Genomic DNA, 14835 nt, shown 5'->3' with positions numbered 1-14835 from the left:
GTTTTCCAGAGCCACCAGTAATTGTGCTTCTGAATTGGCTTTCTGACATCGAATTGTAATCCAAATTCTGTAACTCTGTGGGAGAGAGTACTGTTTCTGATTCTTTGTTTTGTGGTGAGTCTTTCTAGTCATTTTTCTCAGTGCAGAGTGGCTAAAGACAAGTTGTACTGGAAAAAGGAAAGAAAAAGAAAAAACAGGGGTATTCTTTCTATATACTGTAAATCCCTTGACTTCCCTTGGAGCTTTCCAGTGCTGCTGGGTCAAGAACTTGCTCTTTTCCCCGTCCTTCCAGCTGGTCTTTGGGGCAGGGGCTTGCTGTGCTGATTCTCAGGTGTGTGTACCTGGGGGAGCTGCCCCGCCCCCTGCCAGGTGCATGGCTCAGTGGGAGCTGTTTTCCCCGTGAGGCCCCTGTTCCATGGCGTCCCTGCTCCGTCCCAGGCACAGGGTGACACCAGGAGAAACAACCGCACTGGTGGGGGACCAGCCTTCCAGCTCTAGAGTCAGCTCCTGCAGTAACTACCACAGCTCCCTGTCAGCACTGGCCTGGATGCTCCGGGGGCGGAGGGCACTTACCTGCACAGCTTGGGGGTGCCGGTGGTGGCAGGAGCATCCTCGTCCTAGCTGTCCTGGGCCCTCCCCTCCTCCCTGTCCCGGGGGGGAGCGCAGGATCCTGGGGTGTTTCCCCGGCGCCCTGGGCTCCGGGGCCTGCACTGCTGGAATCATGCTCCCGGGCCGCAGCTCCCGAAGGCGGCAGGGCGAGCCCCCTCTGCCTGGAACCCCTGCCTGACCGACCAGCTTCTCCCCGCTGGGCGCACTCCAGCCCTTTAACCAAGCTCGGCCCACCGGGGTGTGGGGCGCTCTCCCCCCACGTGCACGTCCTCTGCTTCTCCGGACTGGCTTTCCTGTCCTGGGGGCCTGTTTCTCCGGGACTCCTCCTCCACTTGATTCTTTTTTATTGTTTTCCACCTCCCTACCTTGTTTGAAGTGCAAACTCTTCTCTCCGTAGCGTTCCAGCTGTTCTCTCTTTAAATCTCAGGTCAGATTCGTAGGTTTTCAGGATTGTTTGAAAGTTACCTAGGGAAGTTGGTGGGGACAGGTGACTTGGGGACCCTACTCCTCTGCCATCTTGCCCCGCCCCCTGTCTTTATATTTTTTTTTGCCATTTTTTAAAATTTATTCATCAGTTGATGGACATGCATTTTTAGTTTTTTAAGTAAAGTTTACTTGTTTCATATTGTGGACTGTGATAATTCAATTTATATACTCATGAAACAATTTGTCTAGTTCCTGTAGTGTTAACCTTTATTTGGGGTTATATAGTTTTACTTCTTTAATGTACTCAGATCTAGGAATTCAAAGATGAGTAAGCTTTGCCTACTTTCTTTATAGTGGAAGAAACTGGCATGTAAACAGATAAAGTACAGTGTGAAAAATATTATTAGATTTAGAATGTAAAGTAAGTCTAATCTCAGAAGTGAGCAACTAACTCCTGGCAGAATTAAAGGCTTCCACGGAGGTGAGATTTAAACTAGATCTTTAAGAATGAATAGGAGTTTTGCCATGGTGTTTGGGGCTATTTTGGTAGAAGTATTAGCTTGTACAAAGGTGTAGAATTGTGAAATTGTCTACTATATCTTTGCATCTTTGAGAAGATCACTGTGTTGATATTATAGGTAATGTGACATAAGCTGGAAAGGTAGATTAGGGCTGAATTGTGAATATTTCTGCTTTGATGCAAAAGGATTTAGCTGTTACTCTTTGTGTCTTGGCGATCACAGGGTGTTGGATGAATGAGATGACAGCCACTACTTGCTCAATGTCCGTTGAAATGCATCACATCCAGCAGATCCTATGTTTTCAGGTTTTTTTTTTCTTTTTTGGAAAATTTTGTGCAATCAGTGCACAAAATGAATATACCTCACTCACACACCATCCCCTTACTACCATATCTCACACAGTTTATTGATTCCCTATTTTGCTTGCTTTATTTTATCAGCTATTTTTCTGGAATTATCATGTCTGTTTATTTCTTACCTTTACTACTAGTGTTTCTTGCTTCCAGAGGAGGTTTTTACTTATCTTGTCCTAATCAGTGCTTGGCACATAGTAGGTATTTATCTGTATTGAATAAATGAATAAAGAAACTATTCTGCTTCTAATCTCTTAAATCTTGTATTCTACTTATGGTTATGATTTTATCTTTCTTATCTCCCTGCCTCCCCACTATAGCTCTTCATGTTATTTCAGCACTTTGACCTCACTGCCTCCATTGTCTTCTGATCTACCTTCCCCCCTTCACTTTCTCACCTGAATAGCTTAGATACTGCTGTCATTCCAGCTGTATTTTTGTCAGTCTTTTTGCTTTATTTCCAAGACTCCCATTTGCTTTTGTCCCATCTCCCTATCAAAATCCTTACCTTGGAAGAAAGGGGAACCCTCTTGCACTGTTGGTGGGAATGCAAGATGGTACAGCCACTCTGGAAAAACAGTGTGGAGGTTCCTTAAGAAGTAAAAAATAGAGCTACCCCATGACCCAGGAATTGCACTACTGGGTATTTACCCCAAAGACACAGATGTAGTAAAACATCTGCACGCCAGTATTTACAGCAGCAATGTCCACAGTAGCCAAAGTGTGGAAGGAGCTACGATGTCCTTTGACAGATGAATGGATAAAGAAGATGTGGTATATATATATATTTACTCAGCCATCAGAAAGGACGAATACCCACCATTTGCTTTGATGTGGATGGAACTGGAGGACATTATGCTGAGTGAAATAAGTCAATCAGAGAAAGACAATCATGTGGTTTCACTCATAAGTGGAATATAAGAAATAGTGAAAGGGACTATACAGGAAAGGAAGGGAACTGAGAGGGGAAAAATTAGACAAACCATGAGACTTCTAACTCTGGGAAACAAAGGGTTGCAGAAGGGGAGAAGGTTGGGGGGCTGGAGTGACTGAGTGATGGGCACTAAGGAGGGCACTTGATGGGATGAGCACTGGGTGTTATATGTTGGATCGTTGAATTTAAATAAATATTTAAAAGAAATAAAATATACGGGCAGCCCTGGTAGCTCAGCGGTTTGGCGCAGCCTACAGCCCAGGGTGTGATCCTGGAGACCTGGGATCGAGTCCCACATCAGGCTCCCTGCGTGGAGCCTGCTTCTTCCTCTGCCTGGGTCTCTGCCTCTCTCTCTCTCTGTGTATCTCTCATGAATAAATAAATAAAATCCTTTTTAAAAAAAGAAATAAAATATACAAAATGAAAAGAATAAAAAAACAGCAAAAAGTAAAATCCTTACCTTGGTTCAGTCTGTTCCAAGTTCAAGAGTGGGAGTGTTCGCTAGAGCAAATAACCTAACTGTGTAGTTTGTGGCAGGTACATGTTTATAGTCTTTTAAACCTTTAGACTTCCAGCATCACCCAGAAACCTTATGTTTCCTAGTCAGTGTATTTTTCCCCTTACCACTGTTCTTTTTTACTCTCTACTATTCCCCATTTTACAACCTTTCCTTCATTTCTCTCAATCTACTTTAAGGGCTTTTAGAATGAATTTTCTCAGTATTTTACCTTAATATCTACACCTCCTTCTGTATCCATGTCCATCTTTGCCTCATTTCTTTCCATCCTAGTGCAGGGATTGTCCTCTCTTTTCTTTGGAGACTTATCCTTTCACCTGTACTCTATAGCTATCCAACTCCACTTCTTCAGAGGCTTTGCTTTGTCCTTCACCATCTCCCTTCTTCAAAATCTTTGTCATCAATATGTAAATATATTCAGATGTATCCTTTTTTTTTAAAGTAGAAAACTATTTAATAAAAACTGCAAGTAATTTTTAAAAACATGAGGTAGAAGCAACAATTTTAACATATTTAACATTCATTTAAAGAAAGAAAAAACAACTTTGAAAGAGATGACCCCTCCCAAAGACTGATACACTGAGGTAAAATTGGTCAGGAAGGGAGGGAGGGAGGGAAGGAGTGAGGAAGGGAGGAAAAGAGAAGGAAGGAAGGAAGGAAAGAAGGGAGGGAAAGATGAAAGAGAGAGAGAGAAAGAAAGAAAGAAAGAAAGAAGAAAGAAAGAAAGATAGATGTATCCTTTTTAATAAAATAGCTGTCACTCCATGATTCCTTTCTTTCCTTGACACTTACCTTAAATTCACTATTTTCTCTGTTCCCATTCACTCTTCAATCCTCTGCAGTCTGACCCGTTGTATTTTTTTATTCCTTAGAAGTGTCCTTGCCATGGTCACCAATGATTTCTTTGTTTCTGAAACTAGTGGATGCTTCTTAGTGACTGCCATGGTATTTCTTTCTCCCTAAAATGCTCGTCTTTCTGGTTTCTATAAGACCTCTTTCCTAGTTTTCATTCTATGTTGGTGTATTCTTTTATAGTTTCCTTCACATAATGGCAAACTACAGTTCAGTAAATCAATTCCTAACACAGACATTTACTAAAAATTAGACGGGAGAAAACTAGGATGGTATTTACTGTCAAGAATTTGGGATGAAGGGGGCACCTGGGTGGCACAGTGGTTGAGCATCTGCCTTTGACTCAGATTGCGATCCGGGGGTCCTGGGATCGAGTCCTACATCAGGTTCCCTGCAGGGAGCCTGCTTCTCCCTCTGCCTGTGTTCTGCCTCTCTCTCTGTATCTTTCATGAATAAATAAATAAAATCCAAAAAAAAAAATTTGGAATGAAGATGTTTTATGTTGCCAGTTATGGGGTGAGATGCACCGATGAAGTTAGGTTTAAGATTCTCTTAAGGAGATGAAGGAACCCAATCAAGAGTTGTAAGTGATGGATTGTGGGCAGCCCCGGTGGCCCAGCAGTTTAGCGCCGCCTTTGGCCGGGGGTGTGATCATGGAGACCTGGGATCGAATCCCACATCAGGCTCCCGACATGGAGCCTACTTCTCCCTCTGCCTGTGTCTCTGCCTCTCTCTCTCTCTCTCTCTCTGTGTGTCTGTCATGAATAAATAAATAAAATCTTAAAAAAAAATAAGTGATGGATTGTGAGGAGTTGACCATTCATCCTGGCATAACTAATCCAAACAGCTTCTTTTATGGCCGTTGTCCTATTTGTTAACACCTGTCCAATCAGTTGTAGTCTATTCAGCTCACTAAGTTAGTATCTCCAGCTGTAAGTTCATTGTTCTCTCTATTTCTCTCTTCACTTATCTGACTCACTTCATTAATTTTTTAATTGTGACAATGCATATATAAAAGTACATAAAACAACTGCAGTGGCTTTTTTTTGTACTCTAAAGTAAATATTGATTTAAGCATGGTCCAGTCTAAAAATAGAACACAATTAGTGCCCCCAGTCTATCTACTATATTCCCTCCTTTATTTATTTATTTATTCATTCATTCATTCATTCATTCATTCATTTATTTATGATAGTCATGGGGGGGGGGGCAGAGACACAGGCAGAGAGAGAAGCAGGCTCCATGCACCGGGAGCCTGACGTGGGATTCGATCCCGGGTCTCCAGGATCGCGCCCTGGGCCAAAGGCAGGCGCTAAACCGCTGCGCCACCCAGGGATCCCCTATTCCCTCCTGATTATACCACTACCACCTCTAACCTTATCCCCAGAGATAACCACTCTCCAGACTTTTGAAGCCATCACTTCCTTTGTTTTCCTTAGAGTTTTAAAAACTAAATATGCATCTCTGCCTAAAACTTTACATGATTTAAACCTTTGTATAAATAGAAAAATACAGTAACTCTGTGTTCATGTGTGTATTGTGTGTATGGGAGTATGACATTGTCTGATTTCTTTTGTTCAGGGTCAGTCTGTGTTTTGCCTATAGTTGAAGTTCATTCATTGTATTTGTTGTGTCTGAATATATGTATTTGTAAGTTTGAATATACCATAATATATTTATCCATTCTACTCTTAATGGACCATTTGTATTATTTCCATAGCAGTACTTCTATGAAGATTCTTGTATAATGGAATGGAATGGAAATGCTGGTAAAACTTAAAATCAGTTATATTAGATTTTGTCTATTTATTATATATATTACAAAAATACTATTCTCTAAGGAAGTTGAGCCAGTTTTTACTCACACTAGCTTTATATGAGAATGTCTACTGCTTTTGGTCATCACTTTTTTTTTTTTTTTACTTGTTTTCATTTTATAATGAAATTAGCTGCTATTTATAATGAAATTTAGCTGCTATTAATCTGAAACTCTGTTTTTACATTTCCATATAAAGAATAAAAATAAAACTTTAAACATATGGATTAACGTTATGCCATCTGGGTTCATGCCATGAAGCAATGTGTATTTTCATTATATTAAATATAGTCATATATTTTTGTTAGGTTAACCATTTTTAAAGTCATATGGGATGACTATATTGTATACGCTTGCTGCAACTTTTATTTTTACTTTTCAATCTACAATATCATTGCTGTATGAGTTTTTAGTCTTAAACGATGGTATTTAATAAAAAGTACTTCTATATATAGTCTTTAGAAATTATACAACTTAGGGTTTTATAATACAAGTTTTTTTTTTCTAGCAATTTATGTGGAATATTTATTAGAGTAACTAATGGACCTTTATTTTTCTTTAAAGTTGGCCTTTGTCAGAGTTTGATCCAAGCCAAATTCGACTGATTGTATATCAAGACTGTGAAAGACGAGGGAGAAATGTCTTGTTTGACTCCAGTGTTAAGAGAAAAAGTGAGGACATATCAGTATCGGTGAGCATCATTATTGATTTGGTTGAAATTTAATGTCAAATATTTTAATTTGAGAAAGAATGAATAGATTTGAATTATAGCACTTTTGTTTGTCAGTACGAAACATCTTTATCATGTTTTTAATATTTAGAGCCTTGATTTTGAAAAAATTTAAAGGAAAAAACATTTGCTTTATATATTATCATTCTAGCACCAGAGAGCATTTTGTTTTCATGTTTATTTTCCTACATAATTGTATTATGAGATATGACTAGAGTTCTAGAGATCCTTATGGAGGATATAGTCCAAACCTCTCATCTTACAGTTGTGAGAAATGTGACTAGTTAGAGAGATGAAATTATTTGTGTGAAAGGGGCAAAGCAAGTTAAATCTCTTAGTCCTTCTGCTTTACAGTGTACAAAGAGCATCTATTTTGTTAACTTCCAGTGTTATATTTTGACTAGTTTATTAATAGTGCATGGTCATTCGCTTGGTTGTCCAAGTTAATGTTAACCTTAAAATAAACATGCCAGTTATTTTACCAGCCAAAGATGGGTTTATCTGGGAATAAAAAAGAATTGCAATTGGGGACAAACAAGCTTGGCAAAACCATAAACTAGTCTGAGAAACAAAGGAGAGGCATGCTTTTTTAAGGAGAAAAAGAGTAAGTTGAGTAGGTTGTTAGGAACTAAAAATCCAAGGGTAAACTTGAAGTGTCATGGCTTCTCATTGGTGGAGCTGCTGAGGGTGGGTATGAACTGAGAGAGATGAAAAAAGTGTTCTTCAGCTGGAGTGGTAGAGTGGTATCCACATGTCTGTGTAAGGTGAATCTGTTTCTTCCTGTTGGGTCTACAGTTAGTTAAGAGTGGTGGGGCATGAGAGCTACCCTTGCAGAATCTCCTGACTCCATTTTAGAGAGGTTTCCCATTACTAACTTTCACAAAAACCTAAGTGATGGTCATTACCTTTGCTTCTGCTACTGTTATTATATTTTCTGGCATAAAAACTCATTCCTTTATCTCTAATCTGGAAACAGAAGCTTGGAATCATGTTTTCTTCCTTTCAGTAAATTAATAATTTTCAATAACATTTGGTGAACAATTGAAAACACAGTACTTTAGGAAAGCTTTTCCTGCCAATAGAATTGTCTGTTGAAGGAAACATATATTTATTTTTTGAGCTTGAAGAGTTTGTATTTGAGATTTTGTGTTCTTAAATAGTTTTGATATATTGGGCATAATCTGTTGTTTTATTTCTAATTGCATCCTCAGCATCCACTATGGTGGTATATAATAGGTACTTGACTAATTTTTGAGTTAATTTGATTGCCAAGTTTTACAGTATCCCTTCTAATTACGAATACATTTCTCAGTTTTCTGGAGATGGGGCTCTGTTTAGATTTCTTATCCATTTTTTGGATACTTTTTTCAATCTGGTTAGGAAGAAGCACTGCAGGATGTTCTTAAAGTGTTTGTACAAATAACTAAGTATCTACAAGTACTAGGCCCTTGGAAATGTAACCATCTGTGTCCTTCTGTTGCCTACAATAAGATCCCCTTTTTAAAGGAGTTAAATGTTGAACAAAAAAGTACACAAATAAATAATACCAAGTTACGATTAAAGGCTGTCAATGAAACACAAAAATGTGGGACACTTTGGTGGCTCAGTGGTTGAATGACTCAGGGCATGAGGGGATTAAGTCTCACATCAGGCTCCCTGTGGGGAGCCTGCTTCTCCCTCCCTCATGTCTCTGCCTCTCTCTCTTTGTCTCTCATGAATAAATAAAATCTTAAAAAAAAACAATTCTGTGGTGAATTACGTGAATGCTTTGCTTTTGTGTTAGAAATTAAAGTACTTTGTGTGCCTAATACTGTCCTATAATACCAAAATGAAACTATATTGGTCACTGTATAGCTTTTCAGAACATGTATGTACCAGCTCTATTATATTTAATGAAAAATAACTGTTTAACTATAAAACCTGATTAAGGATAGCCCTTGTGGCTCAGCGGTTTAACGCCACCTTCAATCCAGGGCCTGATTCTGGAGACCTGGGATCGAGTCCCGCATCCGGCTTCCTGCATGGAGCCTGCTTCTCCTTCTGCCTGTGTCTCTGCCTCTCTCTCTCTCTGTGTCTCTCATGAATAAATACATAAAATCTTTAAAAAAAAAAAAAATAAAACCTGATTAAAGTGAATACATTCAATGATTTTAATAAAATAACTTCCCTTGTTTGTAAAAATATATTTTTATTTTTTTACATTTAGTCCTCAGAGCTTACTCATTTTATAGCTGAACTGTAAAAATTATTGAGATGTTGTTTCTTTAAACATGGATGTAGCCAGATGTATTCTCTGTGATTTTATCACATGATACTATCCTTATCCTGGACATTGTTTTTGTTTTAATGATAATGTAATTCTATTTCATGGGTTCCTGGTGAAGTTATATGATCATTCACATACTTCAGCCTTCATATATTACATACAAGTATAAATTTGAACATCAGTAAATTCAAATAACTTTGGAAAGGTGAATACAAAGTATAATATGTGAGTTTTATACACTATGAAACATTGAACAAGTGCTAATAGTTGAATCTTAATTATGATACCCAATTTGGAACATTGGATTTCAGGTAATTGGAGCTGCATAAAAGTTAATATATGGAAATCAGTAAGCTCAATATATACTTAAAGCTTTCAACTAGACGATATGAAGAAAGCTAAGACTTTATTTAAAATAGCAATTTGAAAAAGTGCTTATATATAATGTTTAAAAGAACTATGTTTCCAGAACTTTAAAAGTCACCAAAAGTACATGAAATCTTTTTTTCCCCCAAAAGCACATAAAATCTTAATCGAGCAAAAGGAGAGTCAAAATATTTTCTTGGATAATACTGTCCTAAAGTTGTTCATTCTAAGTTGCTTTATAGAATAATGCAATCCCAATAAAAAATGACACTCATTATTTTGTTTTTGGTTTAAAAACAGTGTGTGGAAGTAGATAGCCGAACTTGAAGTTCAAATGGAAAAAAATGAGAAATCACTGGTTGGAAAACTGAAAGAGGACAATGAGGTCCTATCAGAGTTGCTAAAATACTGTAAAGTTTCAGTAATTAAAACTGTGTTATTGACACATAAATAGATAAAAATGATTAACAAGAGTAAAATAAGGAATCAGAAATAGATCCATGTACACACAGGAATTTAGTGTATGCTAAAGACATCATCTTAAATCAATAAAGATTAATAAAATGGTACTGAGACAACTATTTAAAGATAAATCTGGATTTATATATCAAGTATATTTGACATAATAATGTAGAAAGTAAAGCTACATTACCCAAGAAACATGAATGAGTTCCTATATATATTTGTGGAGAAGACGTTTCTAGCTATGATTTAAAATCTAGGAGCCATAAAGTAAAAGACTTTTAAATTTGACAACCAAACCAAACAAATCTCTAATAAACTCTTGTGGTAAACAAAACAAAACAAAATAAAGAAACAAACACCACCATCATAAAGTGTTCTTAGGAGTCAAGTTAGGAGAACCAGTTAGGAAATTGGGTGAAGGATGAGAACACTCACATTCACATTCAGAAGGCCATTACACATTTAATAGGATTCATGTTCTCATTCCTAATAAAGGGAATGAAAATTAAAACTATACTGAGATTTTATTCTTTCCTTTTAGATTGGAAAAAACTCAAATGTTTAATGATAATACTTTGCTATTAAACTGAGTGAAATGGTAGTCTCCATGGGGGTTAATCTGGCAGTGACTACCAAAATTATATATATTTTTGTGTTTTTTGTTTGTTCTATTTATATCTGATTGACTCCCTACTACACATAAAGGATTTAAATTGCCTTACAAAATCTTTAAAATACAAGAGTAAATCTTAAATAGGTAAGGAAAATAAGTTGAAGAGTCCTTATGATGAAGTTTATTAATTTTGGAGGTTTTTTCCTTTTTTTTTTTTTTTTTAAAGATTTGTTTTTTTATTTTAGAGAGAGAGAGCAAGAGAGTGCAAGAGAGTGCTGGTGGGGGGAAGTGCAGAGGGAGAGGAAGAGACGATCCCAAGCCCACTCACCACTGAGTGGGGCTTGGTCTCACACTCTGAAAGATTACAACCTGAGTTGAAACCAAGAGTCAGATGCTTAACTGACTGAGCCACCCAGGCTCCCCTTATTGTTTTTATATTATCATCATAACATCAGGTAATTAATGTTCATAGTAGGTAAAACTCAGTGATTCAATCAGGATGAAGAAACAGTTCCTAAAATAGTAATTTCTTGTATGAAGATAAGGTATTGCACAATAGTAGCAACTTTTCCCCCCAGCTTTATTGAAGTACAGTAGACATATAACATTGTGTAAATTTAAGGTATACAATATAGTTATTTTATCTATGTATATATGGAAAAAGGATTACCACAATATAGTGATCACATCTATCAAGTCACAAAGTCATAATTTTTCTGTATGTTTTTGATGAGAATTTTTATTTTATTTATTTATTTTTAAAGATTTATTTATTTGTTTTTAGAGAGAGAGAGAGATGCTTAGAGAGCCAGGGGTGGAAAGAGGCAGAGGGAGAGGAAAAGAATCTCTAGCAGACTGCCCACTGAGCAAGGAGCCCGATTCAGGGCTTGATCCCACAACTCTTAGGTCATGACTTGAGCCAAAATCAAGAGTCCAGTGCTTAGCCAGCTAAGCCACCCAGGCACCCCTATTATGAGAACATTTAAAATCTACTCTCTTGGCAACTTTGATGCTGTTAACTGTAGTCACCATGCTGTGCATTACATCCTCAGAACTTACTCATCCTATAGATGGAAGCTTGTACAAAGTTCCAGCTTGGAATCTCTGCATACTGTGGTAAGAATAATACCTACCTCAAAGGATTTTTTTGCAGGAAAATAAGGCAGGGTGTGTAAGACCCCAAACAGCATCAGGCAAATTGTAGGTTCTTAGGCAATATCATCGCCTTTCTTATTTAGTGCTGTTCACAGAAGAATAGAGCTAACTAAAATTCACATCATGAGAATGAACAGGATTTTAGACTTGGAAGAAATCCTACTGATGGTTCCATCCAGTGAATCTTGTATGTGTGACATTGGCCTGGAGCACTTGTTAAAAATATGATTTTGGGTCCTCATCCCCAGAGAGTCTTTCAGTATAGTTAACATATGGTGTCGTATTAGTTTCAAGTGTACAAAATAGTTATTCACCAATTCTCTACATTACTCAGTCCTCATCATGATAAATATATTTTTAATCCCCTTCATTTATTTCACCCGTTCCCCTGACCTCCCTTCTGGTGATAGTGTGCTCTATAGTTTAGACTCTGCTTTTTGATTTGTCTGTTTTTTTTTTTCTTTACTCATTAGTTTTTTTCTTAAGTTCCACATATGAGTGAAATCATATGGTATTTGTCTCTGACTTATTTCACTTAGCATTATACTCTGTAGCTCCAGTGTTGCAAGATTTCATTCTTTTTTATGGCTCAGTAATATTGCATTAGCTGTGTGTGTGTGTGTGTGTGTGTGTGTGTGTGTGTATTCTCCTCACATCTTCTTTATCAATTCACCTATCAGTTGTCCATTGGATACTGGGCTGCTTCCATAATTTGGCTATTATAAATAATGCTGCAGTAAACATAGGGGTACATACATCTTTTTGAGTTACTATTTTGTATTTTTTGATTAAAAAATGGTGGTGGTGGAGTTACTGGATCATATTAATTCTATTTTTAATTTTTTGGGGAACCTCCATACTCTTTTCCACCATGGATGTACTAGTTGACATTCCCACCAACAGTGCACAAGGTTCCCTTTCTTGACATCTTTGCCAACAGTTGTTTTTTGGTGTTTTTGATTTTAGCCATTTCGACATGTGTGAAAGATATCTCAATATGCTTTTAATTTGCATTTCCCTGATGATTAGCAACGTGGAACATCTTTTCATGTCTTTTAGCCATCTGTATCTCTTCTCTGGAGAACTGTCTTTTCATGTATTCTGCTGATTTTTAACTGAATTATTTGTGCTTTTTGTGTGTGTGTGTTGAGCTGTATATGTTCTTTGTATATTTTGAATACTAGCCCTTTGTCAATTGCATCATTGGCAAGTATCTTCTCCCATTCAATAGGCTGGTTTTAAATTTTAATTGTTTCCTTTGCTGTGCAGATTTTTAGTTTGATATAATCACAGTACTTTATTTTTGCTTTTTTTTATCCCTTTGCCTTAGGAGACATATCTAGGAAAATGTTGCTACGGTTCATGTCAGAGAGATTTACTGCCTAAACTCTCTTCTAGGATTTTTATGATTTCAAGTCTTATATTGGTATCTTTAATCCATTTTGAGTTTATTTTTGTGTATTGTATAAGAAAGTGGTCTAGTTTTATTCTTTTGCCTATAGCTGTCCAATTTTCCCAACACTATTTGTTGAAGAGACTTTTTCCCATTGTTTATTTTTGCATCCTTTGTTGAAGATTAAACAACCGTATCATTGTGAGCTTATTTCTGGCCTCTCTGTTCTGTTCCATTGATCTATGTGTCTGTTTTTGTGCCAGTACCATACTGTTTTGAATATTAAAGTTTTGGAGTGGATGTTAAAATCTGAGATTGTGATACCTTCAGTTTTGTGTTTCTTTTTCAAGATTGCTTTGGAAATTTGGGGTCTTTGGGGTTCCATACAAATTTTAGGATTGTTTGTTCTAGTTCTGTGAAAAATACTGTTGATATTTTGATAGGGATTGTATTAAATCTGTAGATTGCTTTGGGTAGTATGGATCTTTTAACAATATTTGTTCTTACAATCCGTGAGCACAGAATATCTTTCCATTTGTTTGTGTCCTCTTCGATATCTTTAATCATTGTGTCAGTTTTCACAGGTCTTTTACCTCCTTGGTGAAGTTTATTCTTAGGTATTTTATCCTTTTTGGTGTAATTGTAAATGGGATTTTTTCTTTTGGTTGCTTTATTATTAGTGTATAGAGATACAGTGAATTTCTGTATATTGATTTTGTGTCCTGCAGCTTTACTGAATTCGATTATCAGTGCTAGTAGTTTTTTTTTGCGAGGCTTTAGGGTTTTCTATATATATAGTATCATGTCACCTGCAGTTACTGAAAGTTTTATTTCTTCCTTATCAGTTTGGATACTGTTCATTTCTTTTTGTTGTCTGCTGTGGCTAGGACTTCCAGTGTGTTGAATAATAGTGGTGAGAGTGGACATCCTTGTCTTGTTCCTGATCTTAGGGAAAAAGCTCTCAGGTTTTTACCATTGAGCGTGCTGTTAGTTGTGGATTTTTCATATATAGCTTTTATTATGTTGGGCTATGTTTCCGTTAAATCTACCTTGTTGAGGGTTTTTATCATTAATCGATATTGTACTTTGTCAAATGCTTTTTCTGCATCTCTTGAAATCATCATAGGGTTTTAATCCTTTCTCTTGCTAATGTGATATGTCGTGTTGGTTGATTTGTGAATATTAAACCACCTTTGCAACCCAGTTGATTGTGGTGAATAACCTTTTTACTGTATTGTTGAATTTGGTTTGCTAGTATTTAATTGAGAATTTCTGCGTCTATGTTCATCAGGAATGTTGGCCAGTTATTTTCTCCTTTTTAGTGGTGTCTTTATGTAGCCTTGGTATCAGGGTAATGCTGGCCTCATAAATGAATCTGGAAACTTTCCTTCCTCTTATTTTTTGTAATAGTTTAAGAATAGATATTAACTCTTCTATAAATATTTGGTGGAATTCTTCTTTGAAGTCATCTGGCCCTGGACTTTTGTTTATTTGGAGATTTTTGAATACTGATTCAATTTTGTTGCTCGTATTGGTCTATTCAAATTTTCTATTTCTTTCAGATTCAGTTTTGGGAGATTATATGTACCTATGGATTTTTCCATTTCTTCTAAGGTGTCTAGTTTTTGTTGGTATGTTATTTTTCATAAACTCTTATAATTGTTTATATTTCTGTCATGTTGGTCATTTCTCTTTTTTCTTTTTTCAAACTTCAAATATAGAATATTTATTTATTTATTTATTTATTTTTTAATTTATTTTTTATTGGTGTTCAATTTACCAACATACAATAACCCCCAGTGCCCGTCACCCATTCACT

The 14835-nt window shown here is 36.6% G+C and overlaps 1 protein-coding gene across 7 annotated transcripts in view; it reads left to right on the top strand.

The window, feature by feature from the left end:
- The window catches only part of FNIP1 (folliculin interacting protein 1), a 154999-nt gene that overhangs the window by 65161 nt on the left and 75003 nt on the right, over positions 1–14835 (top strand). For 5 of the 7 annotated variants that reach the window (XM_072840904.1, XM_072840903.1, XM_072840906.1 and 2 more), the window contains exon 2: positions 6593–6719. The exons of 1 other annotated variant lie outside the window; for it this stretch is intronic. In XM_072840904.1, coding sequence (XP_072697005.1) covers positions 6593–6719 — 127 coding nt within the window. Of the gene's footprint in view, positions 1–5949; positions 5982–6592; positions 6720–14835 lie in introns of those variants that run through there. One more of the 7 variants, XM_072840905.1, reaches the window with a different exon arrangement.

This window comes from Canis lupus, chromosome 10 (assembly GCF_048164855.1).
Source record: "Canis lupus baileyi chromosome 10, mCanLup2.hap1, whole genome shotgun sequence".
In the NCBI taxonomy this organism is placed as follows: domain Eukaryota; kingdom Metazoa; phylum Chordata; class Mammalia; order Carnivora; family Canidae; genus Canis; species Canis lupus.
Note: the sequence above shows the minus strand (reverse complement) of the source record. Positions and strands in the feature narration are given on the sequence as shown.